At 38.9% G+C, this 23,163-nt stretch overlaps 1 protein-coding gene across 3 annotated transcripts in view; it reads right to left on the minus strand.

The window, feature by feature from the left end:
- The window catches only part of MAPK10 (mitogen-activated protein kinase 10), a 195,169-nt gene that overhangs the window by 158,803 nt on the left and 13,203 nt on the right, over positions 1-23,163 (minus strand). For all 3 annotated transcript variants that reach the window (XM_010845973.1, XM_010845972.1, XM_010845971.1), the window contains exon 2: positions 7,175-7,344. In XM_010845973.1, the coding sequence (XP_010844275.1) occupies positions 7,175-7,296 (122 nt within the window). In that variant the 5' untranslated portion in view covers positions 7,297-7,344. The remainder of the gene's footprint in view (positions 1-7,174; positions 7,345-23,163) is intronic.

Genomic DNA, 23,163 nt, shown 5'->3' on the forward strand with positions numbered 1-23,163 from the left:
CACCAGAAATGATTTTTTACATTTTTGTAAATTATGTAAATTACATTAACATATATGTATGCAATATGTTATAAATTATGTATTTGTTATATATTCATTTCGTATATACACATATGGATATGTATCTAATTTAGAATTGATTAACCCACTGCATTATTACCAGGGCATCTTAGGACTACAATTACTTCTATTTCTATGTTCTCCTGTTCTAATTGGACTTTCAGGAAAGTTTAGTTAATACACAGTGTATAATAAATATTTAATTTTCTAAGTATACATTTTTATAATAAGCCACTGTAAGTCTATACTTTTTCAGCATTCAGCGTACATCTTTGACACAAATATCCTGTAAAAGATCATCTTACAAAATTGCATTGGGACTGCTTACAAGTTGATTACAGGTAGATAATAAAGAGGGGCTTTCCAGGTGGCACTAGCAGTAAAGAACCCGTCTGCCAATGCAGGAGGTGTGGGTTCAGTCCGAGTTGGGGAGATCCCCTGGAGAAGGGAATGGCAACCCACTCCAGTAGTCTTGCCTGAAGAATTCCATGGACAGAGGAGCCTGGTGGGTTACAGTCCGTGGGGTCACAGAGAGTCAGATACAACTGAAGTGACTTAGCACACATGCACAGATGATAAAGAAAACAACCTCAAGAAGGAAAGAAAATGTCATTTAAAATACTTCCTGTCACTTAAAACTGTGCAATCCATTCTTTTCAATTAAGGGGCAGATCAAACTTGGCAAGTCTTCTCTGCTGAACTTGACTGACCTGAATTTTGCCACCATTTCACTGTCACTTTAAATCATCTTTGCAGAAAGAACTGAGAAAATAGACATGTTTTCTGGGTTTGACAAGCAACAGCAGAACTGAAGTAAGAGAAGATAATGGACTTCCTGCTGTTGATTTCTTCCTACATTCAGTTTTTGTTCTGGAGCTGGTAGTAGACACAATGCTAATGAGATCCTCTTCTGATGATTGAAAAGATGTTCTGAAATGATTTGTTCATCTGGCTCCTGACTATTGTTGTTAAAAATACATTTTATACATCACTTTATGATTCCCCACCTAGGAAGCCAGAGAGGACTTCTTTGTTCCCATGCAGAAGGAAAGTCATCAGTTTCTTTTTGTTTCAATGTGTAATATATTTTCCTCAGTGGTAGAAAGAAATTTTTAATTTATTCTAAAGATTTTATATTAGATTTTATTTAATGATTCTAAATAATTACATATTTGGTCTATTATCTATGGTGAATGAAAAATAGCATGGTAATGGTGAATTCCTTTTGAAAATACTTTAGTATTGCCTACTTATTTTTCTGATAGTAAGTAAGCAATGAAGCCATTCAAAGAGAGGAAACAGCATATAAAAAACCAATAAAAAGTTTAAGGTAACAGGAACAGGAGAAAGGATAATCCATTTTAAACAACTTAGGAGAATTGAGATTCTGTGACATAAGTACTAATATATCAACAGTTCACTTGAAAAGCAAAATCCTTCTTATACATATACACAGAATTTTATAGTGATGTATGCCAAAATAAAAAAAAAAATTGATGATGAATTTCCCATTTGGAGGAGAAGGAATTGGTTCCTCCATGTCTTATTCCTGTTCTAAATAAAATAAAATAAATCATCTGCTTCACATTGTCTGCCCTCCACCTCCTTCTGGGGACCCCAGACACTCCCAGTTTCCAACTTCTCCCAGTTACTCTACTCAGGATCATGCATATGTGTGCTAAGTCTCTTCAGTCATTTCCGACTCTTTACAACCCTACATAGGACATTCAAAATATGCAAATCTGAGATTTCATGAACAGAGGAAAGGTGTGGATTTTGCAATCATGTTGGGAATAAATGTGTTTTTGGTGTAGAGAAGTGGATGAACTCACCACTGACAAAAGGTAACAGGAAAAAAAATTAAATACAAGAAAGGTAGATAGGACAAATCTACAAAAGTAGATCTTCCAGAAAAACAGCACATCACAAACCCAAATTATAGTAAGTAAACAGAGATAGCTCAAAGTTAGGTTGAGGAAGAGGGACAAGGAAGAGACAACTGTATACACAGACAGAAGGGAATGTGCTGGAATTGTGTCTGTGCATGCGGTAGAACGGCACTGGAAGAGGATGGAGAGGAATACATTATCCCATTTCTGCCCCTTCATGTTTGTCTTTGCTACTTTTATTTTCCTCTAATCTCAGGAAATTCCAAGGCTAATATTTTGGAATTCAGATGTCCTTTTATTGACAAGTTTGCTGATAAAGCTATCATTAATTTTACTGATTTTACTGGAGTAAAAATTGTACTCAAGGACTTATTTACTGAAATTTGTTTCAATTACTATACTTAAGATCTTGTATAATTTCATTTCTGTACAAGAAGAAACAGAGGCCCAATGTATCCTATAAAAGGCTTCCCGGGTGGTTCAGGTGATAAAGGATCTGCCTGCAATGTAGGAGACCCAGGTTCAATCCCTGAGTAGGGAAGATCTTCTGGAGAAGGGTATGGGTACCCACTCCAGTAGTCTTGCCTGGAGAATTCCATGGACAGAGGAGCCTGGTAGACTACAGTCCATGGGGTTGCAAAGACTTGGACATGACTGAGTGACTAAGACTAGCAACTAACTAATGCCCTATAAAAAATACTACAAAACTATTAGTTCTAGTAGATTTTCAAATGTTTCTGGGGCAATTTGTTAACTTCTTGAGCAAAATGGTGCTTTGGGTCTATTTTTTAATCTTTAAAAATCTATTAACTTCCTCTTAATACTACTCCTGATTTTTATGGTAGTTTTATTTGAAAGAAAATGAAATGATTCCAATGAAGATTGGAGCATCCAAACTGCGGGTCTTGGGAAAATTTTCTCATGTTCTACAACTTTCCATTTTAAAAAGGTATCCATGAATCATTCTACTTTCTCCATCTGCTATTTCTCCTCCTTCACAGGAATTTTTGTTTCTATTTTATTTTCTATTTTACTTTGAAAATTCTTCATGGATGCAGTGACCTCTTAAATGGGGTTCCTACTCTCCAAGTGGTATCCAAACCACAGAGTAGAATGCAGAAGGAAACATAAACATGTAATCTAGAAAATAAATTAAACCTTGTGCTGCTACGTTGCTTTAATCGTGTCCAACTCTCTGCAATCCTATTAACTCACCAGGATGCTCTGTCCATGGGATTGTCCAGGCAAGAACATTGCAGTGGGTTGCCACGCCCCCCTCCAGAGGATCTTCCTGACCCAGGGATCGAACCCACATCCCCTGTGGTTCCTGCATTCCAAGCAGATTCTTTACTGCTGAACAACAGCGAAGCCCAAATTAAGCCTTACTAATAATTAATAAACTGTGGAAAATTCTGAAAGAGATGGGCATACCAGACCACCTGACCTGCCTCTTGAGAAACCTATATGCAGGTCAGGAAGCAACAGTTAGAACTGGACATGGAACAACAGACTGGTTCCAAAGAGGAAAAGGAGTACTTGTCACCCTGCTTATTTAACTTATATGCAGAGTACATCATGAGAAACGCTGGGCTGGAAGAAGCACAAGCTGGAATCAAGATTGTCAGGAGGAATATCAGTAACCTCAGATATGCAGATGACACCACCCTTATGGCAGAAAGTGAAGAAGAACTAAAGTGCCTCTTGATGAAAGTGAAAGAGGAGAGTGAAAAAGTTGGCTTAAAGCTCAACATTCAAAAAACTAAGATCATGGCATCCGGTCCCATCACTTCATGGCAAATAGATGGGGAAACAGTGGAACCAGTGGCTGACTTTATTTTGGGGGGTTCCAAAATCACTGCAGATGGTGACTGCAGCCATGAAATTAAAAGACACTTACTCCTTGGAAGGAAAGTTATGACCAACATAGACAGCATATTCAAAAGCAGAGACATTACTTTGTCAACAAAGGTCCATCTAGTCAAAGCTATGGTTTTTCCAGTACTCATGTATGGATGTGAGAGCTGAACTATAAAAAAAGCTGAGCACTGAAGAACTGATGCTTTTGAACTATGGTGTTGGAGAAGACTCTTGAGAGTCCCCTGGACTGCAAGGAGATCCAACCAGTCCATCCTAAAGGAGATCAGTCCTGGGTGTTCACTGGAAGGACTGATGTTGAAGCTGAGGCTGCAATATTTTGGCCACCTGATGCAAAGAGCTGACTCATTTGAAAAGACCCCAATGTTGGGAAAAATTGAAGGCAGGAGGAAAAGAGGACGACAGAGGATGAGATGGTTAGATGGCATCACTGACTCAACGGACATGAGTTTGGGTAAACTCTGGGAATTGGTGATGGACAGGGAGGCCTGGAGTGCTGCGGTTCACGGGGTCGCAAAGAGTCGGACACGACTAAGCGACTGAACTGAATAATTAATATTGGTCTCTCCCAAGCACATTTTATCTTCCTTACTTTGGTCATATATAATCTAGGGTAAAAGATGCAACTTGGAAGGAAAAAAGGAATTTCACAGTTTGGGGACAGTTGACAAAGGCACTCTGAACTCCTTTGAAAATAATATAGTTTGGTGTGTCTGCTTTTTAAGAGATTTATAGCAATCATCTTAATAGTAGAATATTATAATGTATGTATTAGTGTTAATGCCACAACAAATCACCACAAACTTAGCTGCTCAAACATAAATTTATTATCTTACAGTTCTTCAGGTCAGAGGTCCTATATGAGTCCCTCAGGGATAAAGTCAAGACGTCAGCAGGCTGAGTTCCTTTCTGGAGGTACTGTAGAACAACCTGTTTCCTTGCTCATTTGTGTATTGCTGGCAAATTTCAGGTCCTCATGGTTGTATGACTGTGATCTCCATTGTCTTGCTAATTGGCAACTGAGGGCTATTCCCAGCTTCTAGAAGCTGCCCTACTCTTTGTCTCCTGACACGTTGCCTCTGTCTTCAAAACCAGCAACAACAAGGCAAGCCCCTCTCACGTTTTGAATCCCTATTCCCTTCTCTCTCCTTGCATCTCTCTTATCCATTCTTCTGTCTTCCATTTCCATTTTTAAGAATTCATGTGATTACATTGGTCCCACCTTGATATTCTAGGATAATCAATCCCCCCATTTTAACACCCCTTTCATCTTAAAGTTATATGGCAAAAGTTCCTTTTGCCAAATAAGATAACATACCAAGAATTCTGGGGATTATTTGAAGGACCATTATTCTGTCTACCACACTTTGAAATTGTTTTGTGTAACACAGAAGTTCACCTGCAACTTTGTGTGTGTGTGTGTGTGTGTCTGTGTGTGTGCTCAGTCACTCAGTTGTGTCCAGCTCTTTGTAACCTCATGGACAATAGCCTGCCAGGCTCCTCTGCCCATGGGACTTTCCAGGCAAGAATACTGAGCTGTTTGCTTTCCCAGGGAGTCTTCCTGATTCAGGGATGGAACCCACATCTCTTATATCTCCTGCATTGGCGGGTAATTCTTTACCACTGTGCCACCTGTGACATTTTGTGTCACAAAGATATTGACCTGCAACCTTGCACCATAATAAATAAACATTAAAAATAAAAATTTACCTAGCTTTTAAAATATCTACACAATGAAGTTTTGGCCCATTATTTTAAAATGTTAAAATATTCCATCTTCAAATTGCAAAAACAGCTTCTGATTGACATTGGCAAAGACTGAAATTCCCTGGGTGAATTTCAATAAAAACCTTGGTATATTTGATAAACGGAGAAGGCAATGGCACCCTACTCCAGTACTCTTGCCTGGAAAATCCCACATGCTGTGGAGCAGCTAAGCCTGTGTGCCACAACTATTGAGCCTATTCTCTAGAGCACGTGCCCCACAACAAGACGAGCCACACAGTGAGAAGCCCACACACCACTACTACAGAGCGGCCCCTACTCGCTGCAATGAGGGGGGAGCCTCTGTAGCAACAAAGACCCAGCACAGCCAAAAATAAATAACAAAATAAGTAAAATTATTTTTAAAAAAACGTTTAAAATAATGTTTATTTCATCTTCATCTCATTCATCTCTTAAAAGGGATATTTGTATTTTTAAACAGATATCTCTACTATAGCTTTAATTTATACAACAAATAAATATATTGTTATAAGTAAATATCCCTTATAAATAAATATCAATATACATGTATATTTATAATGCATGTCCTAAATTTTTACTTATAGTTGTGAGCCACAAAATTGAAAATTACACTAAGAAGTTCACACTAAATATATTTGGTTGCTAAATTACAAGTTAAAACTACAAAATAAATGCTTACCAATCTGGTATCATCACTTTTGCAAGAGTTTTATAACCAGTAAGTTAGATCCTGATTTGTCAGCATTTCAATTTGCCACTCAAAATGTCACAAAAAGAATGGTTACCAAGGAGCCCAAATCTTTCCATTTTGGAAATACTCAACAAACATTTTTTTAATACCTCTTTTCTAATAGGCAACTGAATTGGGAGAGAGAGAGGCTGGGAAGATTTGGGAGAATGGCATTGAAACATGTAAAATATCATGTATGAAATGAGATGCCAGTCCAGGTTCAATGCACGATACTGGATGCTTGGGGCTAGTGCACTGGGACGACCCAGAGGGATGGTATGGGGAGGGAGGAGGGAGGAGGGTTCAGGATGGGGAGCACATGTATACCTGTGATGGATTCATTTTGATATTTGGCAAAACTAATACAGGTTATGTAAAGTTTAAAAATAAAATAAAATAAAATAAAAATTTTTTTAAAAAATGAATTTTAAACATTAAGCTTTAAAAGTCACTGAAACATTTGAGATCTCATTTATACTTCTTCAGAGTATAGAATTCTACTTCTACAGAGTAGAGAATTTTATTTTCTGGTTATCTGAACACATATTTCCTCATTTCTTGCTGTGAAAACATCCAAATAAGATTTTTGAAATGCTTTAGCAAAACCTCTGGTTTTCTTGGTTCCTCTATGGCTGTTGTGTAATGGATTTTTTTTTTTTTTTACTAGGAAAAAGCTAGTCACAAGCAAAGATGTACATATTGTTAACCAATGGGTCGATAAACTTCTAATAATGTTCATAAATTTATTTTTCCTTGGTAGAATGGATATTTCCCATCTCACGTCATACTGTTTATTTGTATATGTGTGTTTGTGGCTAGTCAACATATACAGCTGTTTCCCTCTAAAAGTAGAAGTTAAATCCATCCTACTTACCAGACTATTCCCTGAGCCCCAGAGCCAATAGGCTTTAGATTCTGGTAGCGTTTGAGAACCGTGAACGTTGAGTCTCCCACTTCCACGCTATAGAACTGGTTGTCAACTTTGCTTTTGCTCATGTTGTAGTGTTTGGCGATATATGACACATCCACTTGTTTATTGAATCCCTGTGGAAAAGAACAACAAAAACATGAGACAAGTGGACAGCCAGAATGGCAATGAGCCGCAGAGAAGCCTGTTCTTTCGACGATTACTAATACTGTGTCATCTGTAACAAAATTCTATAAACCTGCATTTCACACAGGAAAAAATATCTATTAGCCCACACATGATAATCTGGAGTAAAAGAGCTTAGAAATGTGCAAAGAAAAATTTGTTTTCGATGTTAAAACTATTTATGATAAAATATTCTTAGATCTGCCTCATCTTTTCTGAAATGTTTCACTGAAACCATATATTTATGCAGCAAACACCTACCAAACATATACCGGCCCCAGAGACCATGTTAGATATTAATACGTCAAGGATGATCCCTGATCATCTGTTGTAACAGCCATATGAAGAAGAATAAAAGAATGTATTCAGGTCTTCCCTAGTGGTCCAGTGGCTAAGACTCTGTGCTCTCAGTGCAGGGGGCCCAGGTTCAATCCCTGGTCCGGGAACTGCTCTCAGATGCCGCAACAAAGAGTTGGCATGCCACAAGTAAAGATCTCATATGTCACAACTCAGACCTGGCACAGCCAAATAAATAAACTTAATTTTTAGAAAAAGAGCAATGAGGGCTAATTTGCCTTAAAAAAAAGGTTGTATCTACATCCTTTTCTCAGAAACAAATGAGATACAAAATAATGCATAGTTTTAATTTGGAAAGTTTGAATTAAATAGTGTTGACTTCTTTTGCTCTCAATAATACCAAAAGTGCTACTATCTTGCATTGAAAGATTTTAGTCACTAACACTGTTCTAAAATACCACATGACAGCTTTTTTATTTCAAGCTTAGATTTTAAGTATCTCAATTGCTATATCTTTCATTTATCACTAAGAGAAATTCTATTCAATATATTTAGCAATTGAAGAAATTGCTATTTTGAATCATGATTTATGAATATATATAATGTAAATATCCATTATCCATGATCATTGTTTATGCATAAATGATCTTACATTGCTTTCTATGACATTAAGTAGTTTGGATTCTGTAGTGAGAAGGGACGTTACAGAATATTATCCAGCCTCTTCCTTGCGGCACACATTGGTGGATGCCTACCCAAAAAGTCATTCATTTCCTTCTTGCTTACGTTGTTCAGGTTTTGAGCACACACATGCTCCATGGGTTCCTTCCAAGTTCCAGCACTTGACAACTGAACAGTCTAAACCAGTGGTTCTCTTTAGAGGTGGTGCCAACCCTTAGCAGGCATTTGGGAGACCTGTGGGCATGTTTTGGTGTCCACAATAACAGGAGATGTGGTTTATCAGCCAGTGCTAGTGGTCTACGAGTGGGACATTCCCCACTCATAGTGAATGGGACATTTCCACACAGTGAATAATTTTCTATGTACCTTACAATTTTTGAGCATGCCAAAGTTTTAACTAGTAAAAAATAAAACAAAACTGGCTTTAATGTTCTGAGCCCAGAATCTAAACTAAAGGTCTTTGGTTTTAACATATACTGACCTCAGAAAATCTAATTCTCACATAATATGAAAGAAAAATTAAACCTTCTCAGGCTCTGAAATTCTAGCTGATAATAAAACCATTTCCTAGACATTTAAAAAATATTTTTAAATTGGAGAATAATTGCTTTACAATATTGTGTTGACTTCCGCCATACATACATCAACATGAATCAGCCGTAAGTATACATATGTCCCCTCCCACCCCATCCCACTCCTCTAAATTGTCACAGAGCACTGGCTGGAGCTCCCTGTTCCTGTACTAAACTTCCCACTAGTTATCTATTTTCCATATGGTAGAGTATATATGTCAATGCTACTCTCTCAATTTGTCCCGCCCTCTCCTTCCCCGCTGGGTCTAAAATCTGTTCTCTGTCTTTGTCCCTATTCCTGCCTTTTAAATAGTTTCATCAGTATCATTTTTCTAGACTCCATATATATGACTTAATACACCAAATTTGTTTTTCTCTTTCTGACTTTCTTCACTCTGTTTAACAGGCTCTAGGTCCATCCATCTCACTAGAACTGACTCAAATGCATTCCTTTTTGTGGCTGAGTAATATTCCTTTGCATATATCCTTAGACATTTTGGCATTTCATTAAATGCCAAATTAAATTATTGAAATAGAGTACAAACTAATATGCCCTAGTATGCTCTTGGAAGACGGGCAAGCAGCATCAACGATGCAAATGAGGAGAATACAATGGGGACTGTGCAGACATGGTGGCAAAATCTACGAATCTAGTGCAAGAATCTTAAGACCTCAGACAGACTTGAGACCAAAATACTCGTGACAGAAGCAGTCTATGATTGGGATGCATATGCTAGAAACAATCCAGTACCAATGCACTCAGACCTCAAAGAACAGAATGGACTATATTAGGAATCTAGGTTGTTTGGACAGAGACTGAAAATTCAAGTCATTTACAAATACAGTGATGAGAGGTTTGAAATTCAGGAGGCAGTCTGTGAAGCACAGAACAGAAAATTAAACAAGACTATTAAGAATCAGAGCATTGTAAGCCCATTCACGGGAGACTAAACAGTTTATAATTTAGACAACGGGTGTGGACAATAACAGAAACAAGGACATTATAACAATCCTTTATTTCAACCACAGTATCAGGAACTGTTCTCCACATCTATAATCCATTTCTACTCTAGATTTTTTTTTTTTTTACATATTGGTAAAGTAATCCTAATAAAGTCATTTTTCCTCTCAACTAGGAAAGGTTAAATAAATCGTAGTTAAACTAACAAATGAATTTCATCTGTCAAGGTTGTACATGCGTGCTATGTCACTTGAGTCATGTCCGACTCTTTTTGACTCTATGCACCATAGCCCGCCAGGCTTCTCTATCCATGGGATTCTCCAGGCAAGAATACTGAAGAGGATTTCCATGCCCTCCTCCAGGGGATCTTCCCGACCTAGGGATCAAACCTGCCTCTCTTATGTCTCCTGCACTGGAACATGGATTCTTTATCACTGAGCCACAGGGGAAGCGCCCCCCGTCAAGATTAATTGGGGAAGAAATGCCTGACTTGCCATTTGGCATGTTCTGACTCTTCTTTACATTTTTTACTATTCTATTTCTGACCACCCACAAAGTTCTTAGCATACATGAGTCTCATCAAACCTATTTCCTTCTTCCCCCATGTATTCTCTTCACCTCTGGAATGTCACTTATTCCAACTGCACTCCACGTGTGTAGCGATCCTCTGTAATGATCCTTTTGTTCCAGACCTCTGACACTGGAGACAGAACAAAAAGATAAGTCCCCGTCTAGATGAAGACAGTCAAAGAAGCAGGGAGTTAAAATATGGATGGTGTAGCTTAGAGCAGAATAAAGAAAAGATGCTGGGAGCAAACAGAGTAGCAACTAATTGCCTGCCTACATTCACTACCATTAATTCATTCAACTACTAGGTACAAAACCACCACAGATGCCAAGCCATGGTTTAAAATTGGTTATGTTGAAAAGAAGACTTGATTTGTGTTTCCTCTGGCAAACCTTATTCCCAGTCCTCCCTGCCTCTAGCTGGTTCTCAGATGTGCATCTGCGTCTGGACCACCTGGGAAGCTTGATCAAATACAAATGACATAACCCCTCAGAGATGTGAATTCAGGCCATCAGGATATGTCCTGAGGGTCGGGAGATTAGCAGGCAGTCCAGGTGGCTCTGATTTGAGGATGTGACTTTGAGAAAGGCAGCATTAGAACATCATTCTCACAGTGTGCTCCTTGGAGCATCCATATTGGCATCACCTGCACACATGTTTAGACCTACGACTGCCTCACTCCCACCCCAATCCTATTGAATCAGGAACTTTGAGGTCCAACATCTTACTTTAATAAGCCTTCTAAGTGTTCTGATGGATATTCAGAATCACATCCTGGAGTGAAGGACTGCCTGAAGCCTGTGAAACAGATCATACAGCTCTGCCTGAGATATTGGCAAAGTGAAACACTTACTACACAGCAGAAATAATATTTATGCATCTACATCAGGGAACACACTCTGTGTCTTTACATATTGCCAAATTCCATTGTCCATGGCAAACACAAACTGGCAACCAGAATGCCTAGTTAGGACAAGGCTTTATCCTGTATCTCAGATTCAAGTATTTGAAAGAGACCCACTGCTCCAGACTCAAGGACTAACAAAATCTTGGTACTCACACAGGTCACCAGCTGGCCAAGTACTATGTAATGGAGTATAGCATTTCATCCCAGCAATGGACCCACCTGAGAAGTACCCTGTAATTTTTCCCAGTGAGTGCCTGGAGCAGGACTTTTCACATAAAGGGGAAGCTATAAATGGACTTGGTGGTAGTTTGGTAAAATGTTTAAAACAATCACAGAGCTTGGACTAAGAGCAAAATTTTAGCTACAAAAGTATTCCTTGTCAAAAAGAAAAAAATAAAAGTAACTCAAACGAAATACCTAATGCCCTGACACATTTTTTAAAATAAAAATTACTCCGTGATCTTTTTTATCCATTTCAGAGAATATAATTTCTTACAATAATATTGAAAATCATCATTGTGAAGTTTGTGAATTCACACATACACACACACACACACTTTCCTTCCTTAATTTCCATGCAGTCTCTCTTGTCATGATTATAAAGGTCGAATACAAACTCTTCTCTAAATATGTGCCTATGAAAATATGCTATTAAGCACACTATAGAAAATATGATCAGTGATGAAGAGCTTTTTCACCAGTTGTATATTTTAATATATTCTTGGTTCATATCCCAGAACTAATGATTTGAACCCAAGAAGGGAAGAACCAAAAATTCATATTAGAAAGGCATGAGTGAATGTTCAGTCATATTTGACTCTTTGTGACCCCATGGACTGTAGCCCACCGGGCTCCTTGGTCCATGGGATTTCTCAGGCAAGAATACTGGAGTGTATTGCCATTTCCTACTCCAGGGGATCTTCCTGAGCCAGGGATAGAACCCACATCCCCTGAGTCTCCTGCATTGGCAGGCAGATTCTTTAGCACTGCACCACCCAGAAAGCCCATTGGAAAGGTATGACTTTAGTTTAAGGCCAATAGATTAAGGCAGAGATTCTGATGTTTTAATATAGATCAGAACTTCCTGAGGAGCTTATAAAACAGATTGCTGAGCTCCACCAAAAAGTTTCTGATTCAATGGAACTAAGACAAGACCAAGAGTTTGTTTTTCTAACAAGCTTCACAAACTTCAAGAACCACTATTTTGAAGAACAGTAGATGTAAGAGATCTCACCACTCAACAAGGGCTAGTTGGAGAGGCCAAAACTCAGAGAAATGCAGGTTAAACCAAGTAAACAAAGGATGCGGAAGTTAAAAATAAGGCCAAGATGACTTTCCTTGGTACCAGCACCCCTATAACAGGCCCGGATGTCACATTCCCTAGGATATGTTCTCCTACCTCACAGGTGCAATATAGCGCCCAGTCAACTTTACCTCACTTATCTCATGGAAATAAACATTCCATGACCTATTTATATTAAATTTATATAAAACATGGGAGGAATGTATGAAATTCACAAGTATTCACACATGCTCATCAAAATGAAAAGTCTCTTTCCAGAGAAGAAGCTAAGATGTTGATGAAATTAATTATAAATAAGAAATATTACATTAAAAATGATAAATATCACAGTGGTAACATTTGGATGTCAATACAGCTCAAAATAACTACAGGTTTAGAATAGTCTATTCTATTATTGGGTTAGGGTGAATGGATGTGAGAGTTGGACTGTCAATAAAGCTGAGCGCCAAAGAATTGATGCTTTTGAACTGTGGTGTTGGAGAAGACTCTTGAGAGTCCCTTGGACTGCAAGGAGATCCAACCAGTCCATTCTGAAGGAGATCAGCCCTGGGATTTCTTTGGAAGGAATGATCCTGAAGCTGAAACTCCAGTACTTTGGCCACCTCATGCGAAGAGTTGACTCATTGGAAAAGACTCTGATGCTGGAAGGGATTGGGGGAAAGAGAAGAAGGGGACGACAGAGGGTGAGATGGCTGGATGGCATCACTGACTCGATGGACATGAGTCTGAGTGAACTCCAGGAGTTGGCGATGGACAGGGAGGTCTGGCGTGCTGCGATTCATGGGGTCGCAAAGAGTTGGACACGACTGAGCGACTGATCTGATCTGATTCTATTATTGACTCAAATTATTTTTTAAAGTATTTAACTCATTCTTTCACCAAATACTAATCTTATATTTAAATGACTTGACAATTTACTTGATACAGACATAATAGAATTTTCTTTGAAAAAATTCAAAACAAATTCATTTCCTCCCTGTCCCCCATCTGCCAAAAAAAATGTTTAAGCTAAATTAAAAGAAGACATTTTGTTACTAGCAGTTTGGTAGGCAGAAAGGAAATCTGAATAGAACCTGTTCTGTGAAAAGACTGCATATTACAGAGAACTATAAAAAAGGGGGGGCCTTGTTTCATGATTGCCCATCATCAGTTCAGTGGCTAGCACATTGCTTCGGAGTTTGCAAAGAAAAATGTCCCACGTTACTGATCCTATCTTGCAAATGTCCAAAGCCTTGGTTGCATTTTTCTCAAATTTAATAACCTGTATGTCATCCCCTCCCCATTTTCATTTGTGCATGGCTGGCCAATGTTACTGCCAGTCAGTTCCTGAGCAGGAAGCATTAAGGTTTAAGAATTTTTAGATGTTAAGTTTCTTTAGTTTCTCTTGAATGATATAACTGAAAAGATCATCAGGCCTGGATTAGTTCTGCACTTAATATCTATAAAACCAAGCAACTTTATTGTTTCATTCATTTATTATTTATATTCTGTGTGGTTTCAAAAAGGATTTGTGCAGTTCACCATAAAAGATATAGAAACAATAAAAGCATTAAATCCATTTTTAAGAGCAAATGTCAAATAAAGCAGGCTGAGAGATGACAGTCTTACCAGAAGATTTAAGTTACGAATACCTACTGTCTGGAACACAAAAGTCAGTGTCATGCTTATAGCAAGCCAAAGAAAAGCATGACAACAACAGAACCACAGTGAGTGGCAAGTTTTGATTTGCTAATTTCATGAAGTATATCATACAATAGTCCATAGGAAAAGCAAAAGTTCTTCAGCACTCAACCCTAAGGGAAAAAATATTCAACAGTTCTTTATATAACCCTGGAATCAACAAATAGGCAGTAGATACAGCATTTTTTCATCAAAGACATAGAACTCTGCTCCATACAAGTCATATGATATCAGTCCTCAATAAGGCAGGGGGAGAAAGATGAATCAGCATTAATCACTTACCAAGTAAAGGTGAACTTCATATTCTGTTAGATACTATATTCAACACTAACAACAGGTGGGGGGAATATAGAGTTGTTAATTGGCTCAAAGTCTTGATACTTTTAATTATTAATAGTTGTACCAATTAGTATGAATTGAAGTTTGTCCAAATCCAAAACATGCGGTTTTCTTTTACTAAACTATTCATTTGTTCAGCTAAAATAACTTACAATGGTGATGTCATTTTCTTATGAAAAACTGAGCTGTATGAACAGAGCTTAAGAGAGATGAATGAGTAACACATCCTACTCTTTCATTGATCAATTGCCTTAGTCTGGAGTTTGAAGTTCACTGAACAGTTCAGGATTGAAGTAGACAGTCTTGTGTTGGTGACGGAAATCTGGATTTTCAGAGTTGCCCAGAAAATGTATTTGTTAAATGCTTGAAGTGAAAGTGAAAGTCGCTCAGTCGTGTCCGACTCTTTGCGACCCCATGGACTATACAGTCCATGGACTTCTCCAGGCCAGAATACTGGCATGGGTAGCCTTTCCCTTCTCCAGGGGATCTTCCCAACCCAGAGATCAAACCCAGATCTCCTGCATTGCATGCGGACTCTTTACCTGCTAAGCCACAAGGGAAGCCCAAGAATACTGGAGTGGATGTTAGATGCTTTGTGCCAGGCACTATTGAAGATGCTCTGGATGTGATGTCGATCTAGCTCAACAGGATAGCCAAGATGAGTCCACTACAAAACACATCTCCAGAAAATGAACTGGTCAATCTGTTGGATAGTACTTTACCACTGATATTTGGATACTGAAAACTATCTGCCAAAAGTGATGATTCTGCTTTTGACACAAGTGATAATGAGCTCTTTAGTCTTGTAGTTATGACCAATATATTGAATTGCTCATGATGGCCCTCCATGATTGAAATATAAAGTCAGCAGGAACAATGCCTGCTACTCTGTTTGTTATGCCAGAAAGGAACGTGTTGAATCCATTTAAAATCTGAATCACATAATCTACATATGAGTTTTAAAGGGGAGATTTGAGACAATATTTAATGACATTAAAGATGATTAAGGTTTCTGAAAAAGTAATTGTGGTTTTGGACAGTGAATTTTAAATCATTAAAACTAGGCTCAAAAACATCTTTATTAGTCAAATAGGAACCATTATAATCAACATATTTCTGCCAACAAGAAATATGTTTGTTTATTCCTGTAGCATAAAAATCCTTGCTTTGGGATTCAGTGAACTCTTAGAAAGCATTTTCTGCATCCTGCTGGTTATGGAAGCATTTTCCCTGCAAAAAGTTCTCAAGATGCTTGAAGAAGTGGTAGTCAGTTGGCAAGAGGTCAGGTGAATATGGTGGAAAAGGCAAAACTTCAAAGCCCAATTCATTCGACTTTTGAAGTGTTGGTTGTGTGACGTGTGGTCGGGTGTCATTATGGAGAGCAATCAGGCCCTTTCTGTTGACCACTGCCAGCTGCAGGCGTTGCAGTTTTGCGTGCATCTCATCGATTTGCTGAGCGTACTTCTCAGATGTAGTGGCTTCACCAAGATTCAGAAAGCTGTAGTGGATCGGATGGGCAGCAGACCACCAAACAGTGACCATGACCTTTTTGGGGGGGTGCAAGTTTGGCTTTGGGAAGTGCTTTCAAGCTTCTTCTTGGTCCAACCACTGAACTGGCCATTGCCAGTTGTCGTATAAAATCCACTTTTAGGGGCATGTCACAATCTGATCAAGAAATAGTTCATTGCTTTTGTGTAGGATAAGAAAAGATAACACTTTAAAAGAACAAATTTTTTGACTTTCAGTCAGCAAAGATTGAAGACAGGAGGAGAAGGGGATGACAGATAATGAGAGGGTTGGATGACTCACTGGATATGAGTTTGAGCAAACTCTCCAGGAGGTGGTGAAGGACAGGGAAGCCTGGAGTGCTGCAGTCCATGGGGTCACAAAAAAATCAGACATAACTCAGCGACTGAGCAACAACACGAGGCACCCATGTATTGAGGTTTTTCACCTTTTCAATTTGCTTTAAATGCTGAGCAACCATAGAACAGTCAACAGTGAGTTCTTCGGCAACTTCTTGTGTAGTTGTAAGGGGATCAGGTTCAATGATCCTCTCAGTTGGTTGCTGTCACCTTCCGCTGGCCAGCCAATGCACTCCTCATCTTCAAGGCTTTCATCTCTTTTGCAAAAGTTCTTAAAATACCACTGCACTGTACTTTCATTAGCAGTTCCTGGGCCAAATGCCTTATGGATGCTGTGAGTTGCCTTTGCTGCTGTATGACCCATTTTGAATCCGAATAAGAAAATCACTTGAATTTGCTTTTGGCCTAACATCATTCCCCTAGTTAAAAATAAATATAAAATAAACAGCAAGTAATAAGTCATTAGCAAAAAAAAAAAAAAAAAGTGAAAAATGCACATTAAAATGATGTACAGAATAACATTTATTTAAGAATGTATTCCAGTATCTAACAGCAAAGTTCAACAATGTCAAAACAGAATTATTTTTACATCAACCTAAATCAATTTTGTTCTGTCCTGAGCATATTTTCCCCATTCAACTTCTTGAAGTGTTTCCACTTTAAGAGGAAAATTGCAGTATGGAATCTTTTATTTATGCTGGTTGGCCCAGAGACCCTTACTCTGTGGAATCAATGGCTTGTTACAAATCAGTAATGCAGTAAAAACTCTTAAGACGTTTGTTTAATCACTATTTTCACTTATGTGAAAAAGTATATAACAGTAAGCAATAACAGGACAGGCATGCCTTCTGCCTGCCTGTTCTTTGTATATAACAGAAGATAACTAATACTGCTTGAATACCTACTAAGTACCATGCTTATATTAGGACCAGATGCTGTGTTAGTGAAGTCGCTCAGTCGTGCCCGACTCTTTGCGACCCCATGGATAGTAGCCTGCACCAAGCTCCTCCGTCCATGGGATTTTCAAGGCAAGAGTACTGGAGTGGGTTGCCATTTCCTTCTCCAGGGAATCTTCCCAACCCAGGGATCGAACCCAGGTCTCTCACATTGTAGACAGACGCTTTACCGTCTGAGCCAAAAACACACAAAAGACTTAAGTATTTTCATTTTGCACTTGAGAAATCCTAGACTGGGTACTTCAGCAAAGGGTAACAGTACAACTTTTATCTATGAATCATTACTGTGAGGCCTTGGGCAAGCTTTTAACAATCTTAGCCTTAGTCCTTTTATATGGAATGCCGGCAACATATGCATATCTTGGAAATAATGTAAGTTTCATTCCAGTTCACCATAATTTAAAAAAAAAAAAAGAGAGTCACATGGATTTTCTGGCTTCCCAGTGCATATAAAAGTTGTGTTTACACTATACTGTAGTCTCTTAAGTGTGCAATAGTATTGTGTCTAAACTCCAATGAGCATGAAGTGAATCATAGTCTTTTAGCTGGTGGAAGCTCTTGTCATGTCCTTGGTGACTGCTGACTGATCAGGGTGGTGGCTGCTGAAGGTTGAGGGGCTGTGGAAATTTCTCAAAGTAAGACAACAATAAAGTTTGCCACATCAACTGACTTCCTTTCACAGATGATTTATTCGTAGCATACAGAGCAGTTTCATAACATTTAACCCACAGTAAAACTTCTTTCAAAATTGGAGTCAATCCTCTCAAACACTGCCACTGCCTTATCAACTACGTTTACACTTCAGTTCAGTTGCTCAGTCGTGTCCGCCTCTTTGCCACCCCATTGCCGTAGCACACCAGGCTTCTCTGTCCATCACCAACTCCCGAAGTTTGCTCAAATTCATGTCAAGTCGGTGATGCCATCCAACCGTCTCATCCTCTGTCGTCCCCTTCTCCTCCTGCCTTCAATCTTTCCCAGCATCAGGGTCTTTTCAAATGAGTCAGTTCTTCGCATTAGGTGGCCAAAGTGCTGGATTTTCACCTTCAGGATCAGTCCTTTCAATGAATATTCACGAATGATTTCCTTTTGGATTGACTGGATCTCCTTGCAGTCCAAGGGACAACAGCACAGTTCAAAAGCATCAATTCTTTGGCACTCATCATTTGTCCAACTCTCACATCCATACATGACTACTCAAAAAACCATAGCTTTGACTAGATGAACCTTTGTCAGCAAAGTAATGTTTCTGCTTTTTAATACGCTGTCTAGGTTGGTCATAGCTTTTCTTCCAAGGAGCAAGGGTCTTTCAATTTCATGGCTGCAGTCACCATGTGCAGTGATTTTGGAGCCCCCCAAAAATAAAGCCTGCCACTGTTTCCACTGTTTCCCCATCTATTTCCCATGAAGTGATGGAACCAGATGCCATGATCTTAGTTTTCTGAATGTTGAGTTTTAAGCCAGATTTTTCACTCTCCTCTTTCACTTTCATCAAGAGGCTCTTTAGTTCTCTGCTTTCTGCCATGAGGGTAGTGTCATCTGCATATCTGAGGTTATTAATATTTTTCCAAGAAATTTTGATTATAGCTTGTGCTTCATCCAGCCTGCCATTTCGCATGATATATTCTGCATATAATTTACATAAGCAGAGTGACAATATAGAACCTCAACATACTCCTTTCCCTGTTTGGAACCAGTCTGTTATTCCATGCCCAGTTCTAACTGTTAATCCGTGACCTACATACAGATTTCTCAGGAGGCAGGTCAGGTGGTCTGGTATTCCCATCACTTGAAGAATTTTCCACACTTTGCTGTGATCCACACAGTCAAAGACTTTGGCATAGCCAATAAAGCAGAAATAGAAGTTTTTCTGAAACTCTCTTGTTTTTTCCATGATCCAGTGGATGTTGGCAATTTGATCTCTGGTTCCTCTGCCTTTTGTAAATCCAGCTTGAACATCTGAAAGTTCATGGTTCACGTACTATTGAAGTCTGTGTTGGAGAATCTTTAAGCATGACTTTGCTAGTGTGTGAGATGAGTGCAACTGTGTGGTAGTTTGAGCATTCTTTGCCTTTGCCTTTCTTTGAGATTAGAATGAAAACTGACCTTTTCCAGTCCTGAGGCTACCGCTGAGTTTTCCAAATTTGCTGACATACTGAGTGCAGCACTTTCACAGCATCATCTTTCAGGATTTGATATAGCTCAACTGGAATTCCATCACCTCCACTAGCTTTGTTAATAGTGATGCTTCCTAAGGCCCACTTGATTTTGCATTCCAGGATGTCTGACTCTAGACCAGGGATCACACCATTGTGGTTATCTGGGTCATGAATATCTTTTTTGTATAGTTCTTCTGTGTATTCTTGCCACCTCTTCTTAATATCTTCTGCTTCTGTTAGGCCCATGCCACTTCTGTCCTTTATTGCGCCCATCTTTGCATGAAATGTTCCCTTGGTATCACTGTTTTTCTTGAAAAGATATCTAGTCTTTCCCATTCTATTGTTTTCCTCTATTTCTTTGCATTGATTGCTGAGGAAGTCTTTCTTATCTCTCCTTGCTATTCTTTGGAACTCTGCATTCAAATGGGTATATCTTTCTTTTTCTCCTTTGCCTTTCATTTCTTTTCTTTTCTCAGCTATTTGTAAGGCCTCCTCAGGCAACCATCTTGCCTTTTTGCATTTTTTTTTCCCTTAGGGATGGTCTTCATCCTTGCCTCCTGTACAATGTCATGAACCTCATTCCATAGTTCTTCAGGCATTCTATCTATCAGATCTAGTCTATTGAATCTATTTTTCACTTCTACTATATAATTGTAAGTGACTTGATTTAGGTCATACCTGAATTGCCTAGTGGTTTTCCCTACTTTCTTCAATTTAAGTCTGATTTTGGCAATAAGGAATTCATGATCTGAGCCACAGTCAGCTCCCAGTCTTGTTTTTGCTAACTGTATAGAGCTTCTCCATCTTTGGCTGCAAATAATATAATCAATCTGATTTCATTATTGACCATCCGGTGATGTCCATGTACAGAGTCTTGTCTTCTGTTGCTGGAAAAGGGTGTTTGTTATGACCAGTGCATTCTCTTGACAAAACTCTATTAGCCTTTGTCTTGCTTCATTTTGTACTCCAAAGCCAAATTTGCCTGTTACTCCAGGTGTTTCTTGACTTCCCACCATTACATTCCATTCCCCTATAATGAAAAGGACATCTTTTGGGGGTTTAGGTCTAGAAGGTTTTATAGGTATTCATAGAAGCATTCAACTTCACCTTCTTCAGCATTATTGGTTGGGGCATACACTTGGATTACCGTGACATTGAATGTAAACTATTTTTTACATTATATTCTAAATCCTTTGTTGCCATTTCAACATTCTTCAAAGAAAATCACCAGGAGTAGCTGGCTTCTCAAGAAACTACTTTTTTTGTTCATCCCTAAGAAGCAATTCCTCATCTGTTAAAGTTTTGTCATGAGATGGTAGCAATTCAGTCACATCTTCAGGCTTCACTTCTAATTCTAGTTCTCCTGATTTTCCACTGCAGGAATCTTCAGTTCTTCCCTCCACTGAAGCCTCAAACTGTTCAAAGTTCTGCAGGAGGGTTAGAATCAACTTCCTCTAAACTCCTGTTTAATTGATATTCTGACCTTGCCCCATGAATCACAAATATTCTCAATGACAACTAGAATAGTGAATCCTTTCCAGAAGATTTTAAATCTACTTTTCCCAGATCCACCAGAAAAATCACTGTTTATGGCAGCTCTGTCCTTTCAAAATGTCTTAAATAATAAGACTTGAAAGTGGAAATCATTCCTTGGTTCATGACCTCCATAATGGATGCTGTGCTAGAAGGCATGAAAACAACATTAATTTCACTGTACATATCCATCAGAGCTCTTGGGCGACAAGATGCCTTGTCAATGAGCAATAATATGTCAAAAGGAATCTTTTTTTGAACAGTAGGTCTCAACAGTGGGCTTAAATTATTTAGTAAACCATATCATGAATAGATGTGCTGCCATGTAGGCTTTGCTTTTTCATATACAGAGCACAAGCAGAATAGATTTAGCATCATTCTTAAGGGCCCTAGGATTTCCAGAATGGTAAACAAGCATTGGTTTGAACTTAAAGTCACTGGGTATATTAACCCCTAATAAGACAGTTAGGCTGTCCTTTGAAGCTTTGAAGTCAGGCATTAACTTCTCCTCTATAGCTATGAAAATTGGCTTAAAACACAACGTTCAGAAAACTAAGATCATGGCATCTGGTCCCATCACTTCATGGGAAATAGATGGGGAAATAGTGAAACAGTGGCAGACTTTATTTTGGGGGGCTCCAAAATCACTGCAGATGGTGACTGCAGCCATGAAATTAAAAGACCCTTGCTCCTTGGAAGAAAAGCTATGACCAACCTAGACAGCATATTAAAAAACAGAGACATTACTTTGCCAACAAAGGTCCGTCTAGTCAAAGCTATGATTTTTTTGAGTAGTCATGTATGGATGTAAGAGTTGGACTATAAAGAAAGCTGAGTGCCGAATAACTGATGCTTTTGAACTGTAGTGTTGGAGAAGACTCTTGAAAGTCTCTTGGACTGCAAAGAGATCAAGCCAGTCAATCCAAAAGGAAATCATTCCTGAATATTCATTGGAAGGACTGATGCTGAAGCTGAAACTCCAATACTTTGGCCACCCTGATGTGAAGAGCTGACTCCTTGGAAAAGACCCTGATGCTGGGAAAGATTGAAGGCAGGAGGAGAAGGGGATGACAGAGGATGAGATGGTTGGATGGCATCACGGACTCGATAGACATGAGTTTGAGCAAGCTTTGGGACTTGGTGATGGACAGGAAAGCCTGGCCTGCTGCAGTCCATGGGGTTCCAAAGGGTCAGACATGACTGAGTGACTGAACTGAATTGACTGACTCTTTGGCAGTTTCCTCATTTCTCTCAGCCTTTGTAGAACTAAAGGAACTTGAGATCTTGCTCTGGATTAGGTTTTGGCTTCAGGGAATGTTGTGGCTGGCTAAATCTTCTATCCAGACCAGTAAAACTTCTTCCATACCAGAAATAAGGATGTTTCATTTTCTTATCATTCATGTGTTCACTGGAGTAGTGATTTTAATTTCCTTCAAGAACTTTTCCTTTGCATTCATAACTTGGCTAACTTTTTGGCAAAAGAAGCCTAACTTTTGGCTGATCTCAGCTTATAATGGGCTTCCCTCATAGCTCAGATGGTAAAGAATCCACCTGCAATGCAGGAGACCCTGGTTTGATTCCTGGGTCGGGAAGATCCCCTGGAGAAGCAATAGGCTACCCAGTCCAGTACTGTTGGTCTTCCCTTGTGGCTCAGCTGGTAAAGAATCTGGCTGCGATGCAGGAGACCTGGGTTTGATCCCTAGGTTGGAAAGATCCCCTGGAAAAGAGAAAGGCTACCCACCCCAGTATTTTGACCTGGAGAATTCCATGGACTATACAGTCCATGGGGTCACAAAGAGTTGGACACGACTGAGCAATTTTCACTTTCACTTTCAGCTTATAATGACTTCCTCACCAAGCTTAATCATTTCTAGCTTTTAATTAAAAAGTGTCTCAAGACACTGCTATAAAATCAGTGTACAGCCAACAGGTTTCAGAATGGCCAGGTAATA

The sequence above is a fragment of the Bison bison genome, unplaced genomic scaffold (assembly GCF_000754665.1).
Source record: "Bison bison bison isolate TAMUID 2011002044 unplaced genomic scaffold, Bison_UMD1.0 scf7180017864228, whole genome shotgun sequence".
In the NCBI taxonomy this organism is placed as follows: Eukaryota; Metazoa; Chordata; class Mammalia; order Artiodactyla; family Bovidae; genus Bison; species Bison bison.